This window comes from Humulus lupulus, chromosome 4, assembly GCF_963169125.1.
Source record: "Humulus lupulus chromosome 4, drHumLupu1.1, whole genome shotgun sequence".
In the NCBI taxonomy this organism is placed as follows: domain Eukaryota; kingdom Viridiplantae; phylum Streptophyta; class Magnoliopsida; order Rosales; family Cannabaceae; genus Humulus; species Humulus lupulus.
Window position 1 is genome coordinate 14,016,427 of NC_084796.1, and position 3,454 is coordinate 14,019,880.

The 3,454-nt window shown below is 29.6% G+C and overlaps 1 protein-coding gene across 1 annotated transcript; it reads left to right on the forward strand.

Moving 5' to 3' along the window:
- Positions 1-1,887: 1,887 nt before the first annotated feature.
- LOC133830007 (auxin-responsive protein SAUR76-like) lies at positions 1,888-2,904 on the forward strand. The gene has a single exon (XM_062259884.1). The coding sequence runs from the start codon at positions 2,251-2,253 to the stop codon at positions 2,815-2,817; it is 567 nt and encodes a 188-aa protein (XP_062115868.1). The 5' UTR covers positions 1,888-2,250; the 3' UTR covers positions 2,818-2,904.
- Positions 2,905-3,454: the final 550 nt, after the last annotated feature.

Sequence of the window (3,454 nt, forward strand, 5' to 3'; positions counted from 1 at the left end):
TGTATTTTAGTGTTTGATATCTTATATTTTAAATAATAGATTTATGTTTTAATAGTTTTGAGTTAATTGACTATATAACATATAAATATGTGTCATATGGTTTAAAATGATTTGTTTGAACATGTTTATCATTTTTATTTTATTTATGTGGGTTAAATAGGTCTAAAATATAAATTTGTCATATAAGATTAATACAACCTGAATATGACGTGTTTAAATATTATGTTAAATATGTCGTGTCACATATTAATATGTTTAAAAATATGTCATATTTAGGTGTACATTTTATGATATATTATTTAATCTTATCATGTTCGTGTTGAGTATAATCATGTTGTGTCAATATCATGTTGACACGTATAGCGTCACGACACAAATTATTAACAGCCCTATGTCCGTGGATAAATCTAACGAAAATTCGTTGTAGCATTCATTTTAGTTTCTACATGTTGCAATAGATTTCTATTTCAGATTTTTTTTAATTATTATTTCGTATCAATCTTTTCATTGCAGATTTTTATTAATAGGGATTGAAATTCGGTCATCTATGTAAAACTCATGAAGGACGAACAAATTGTATTACTGATAAAAAACTTTATGGCCAATTCAAAACCGGTTGGTCATTAATTTCTCAAGTGTAATGATGAAACCTAATTGCCTTGTGCAAAAGATAGTTTAATGTAGATTTAAATATGATTAAAACAAAAATCTATTTCTTAAGTTTAGCCAAGGTACATGCATATGTGGAGAACTAATAATTGTCAATATTATAACTACTTTTTATGAAGACAAGACAAGATGGAAACATTATATAAATATCTATATTAATGTATACCACACACACATACGACAAGAAAAAAAGGTTTGACTACAAGTCTTCAAACTTTAGGAGCCCTTTATCAAATTACCAACTCCCACTTAATAAATTAGTTTAGATTCTCACAATGTGGCCTCCATACTACTATATACTATCCAATCGATAAAGGCTGATCTTGTAATCACAAACATGTTCCACTTGTCCCCCTTCCTCTAATTAATTTTTCTTTCATATGTTTAAAACTTGAAATATATAAAAACAATTCTAAAAAAGTATGTCCATATATATCATATTTAATGCTATTGGAAATGTAACAACATCTCCAATGAATGATGCATATTTGGTGTCAAATTTGACTTAAAATATATGTCAATGTTATATTTGACCTATTTTTTGTGTTATACTCTAATGCACAAAGTGCAAACTAGCTAAAAAGTCAATACAATTATTAATGCTTATTGAAACTATACAAAACAATTTTTTTTATTAAAAAATAAATTAGAAACCCTTTTAAATTAATAAAGAGTGATTAAAAAGTGAGATATTTATTATGAACTAAATTTGGCTCATGTTATATTTTGTGTCAAATTTAACACAATTTTTAACATGTGCTAAATTTGGCACACATTTTAGACCACCATTAGGTTCATTTTATAAAAATGGGCTAAAAAAATTGCTATTCATCATTTTTATACCATTTTTATATCACTCCATTATAAATGCTCTAAACACATGTACAACAAGTTGATAACCTATACTGCTTTATTATTTTTATTTGGTCCACTCTATATAGAAGAGTTGAAATACACATATGAGTGGCCCTCTTTTGTCTGCTAATATGACTTTCTAACAAAATAATTTAAGATAATTCAAAATCTATAGGCGAAAGGGTAAGTTGACTAATTCATATTCTTTGCATATTTATTTCCCAATATGTATATATCTATATAATATAGATTTACACTTGGCATGGCTGTATTTGAGGGCAAATTAATGATAAGAGTAAAGCCTCTCCTACTCAGAGATTTCCCAAGTTATAAACTCTCAATATTTGGCCTCTCAACTCTCCCAAATCCTACCTTTTGCTACCTGGTCCTATAAATATACAGATATATTTATATGATTATCTCTATTCAAAGTACCCGTTGAATTTTGAATTTTTGATGAGCCTGCCCTCTAGCTAATCTTATTATTATTAAATTTATATATTTGTCACAAATGTATAAATTATAATCATTTTCAAGCCAAACCCATTTGAGAGAATTAAGCTATACCTTTCTCCTTTCAAAATTTCCAAGTACTTTCCTTCCAACTCTCTAAGCCGCCACCCATATATCTTTAACATACATAGATTATAACCCATTTTAATTAAGCAATACCCTTCAGAGAATTCAATCTGTTTTCTCTCCTCATTTTTTTCCAAGAAGAAAAAAATGGATGTTGTCAAGGAGAAACGGAAGAAAACTCTGATAGCCAAGGCATGGGGAAGGTGCAAATCTCTTGGAACTGGCTTAAAAAATATCAACAGTAGCAATAATATTATCAAGTCTTCACTGAGGAGGAGCTTCACGGTTGGTTTATCTCCACCACCACCGGCGGACGGCGACCAAAGGCGGCGGAGGAGGAGCCACGTGGCACCGGAAGGGTGTTTCTCGGTGTATGTGGGTCCAGAAAAGCAACGGTTCGTGGTGAGAGCAGAGTTCGCAAATCATCCACTTTTCAGAATGCTTTTAGAGGATGCTGAGCTGGAATATGGGTTTAACAGTGAAGGTCCAATTGTGCTTCCTTGCGACGTCGTTTTGTTCTGTAAAGTCTTGGCCGAGATGGAGAACGGCGGCGACGATGAAGATGTGTTGAGTGGTGGTAGTGGCCATGGTTGTATGAGTAGTGGCTTTGCTTTACGTATTTTGAGTCCAAATAACAATGGTTTTTCCGGCCATAGTTATGGTTCTTATAAGCTTCTTAGTCCTTCACGTTTGCTTAAGATCAGTCCTTTATAAGAACTTTTATTTAGTAAATATTTAGAAGTATATATAAAACAAAACAATACATTTCCTGTTGGTATATAATTAATATTCATTATTGTATATGAAAGAGAGTGTAATATATTTATATAACTTAGCCCCTGATTCGGGAATAAGAATCATTAAGATTTTTTTTTCTTTCTTTAGCATATTTGCATGGATGAGTTTAGTAGCTAGATCAATTTGATCTAACAATATTTTTTTGGGATTTTTCATAAATACTTACTTTTATGATTTTTTTTACATTTTTACTGACTCAAGTTTTTTAAAATACGATTTTAATGTTTCAAAATTACAAAAATACAATTTACACTAAATATCAACTCACAAAACATAATGATAAAAAAACAACAAGAAAACAACACGATAATAACACAGTGGAATTACAGCTAAAAAAAAAAAAACCAAAAAACAACACAAAATCAACATCGAAAAATTCATTATTACATTTTAAAACAGTAACACACTGCAATACAATATAAAAAAATAACTTAAATGCAAAATGACAACATCCTCACAACAATACAATGTTGAAAAAGCAATTAGACATCAATTCATTGCATTAACTCAAAATAAATTAAAAAAACAACAAAAAAACAACCTCAAAACAATT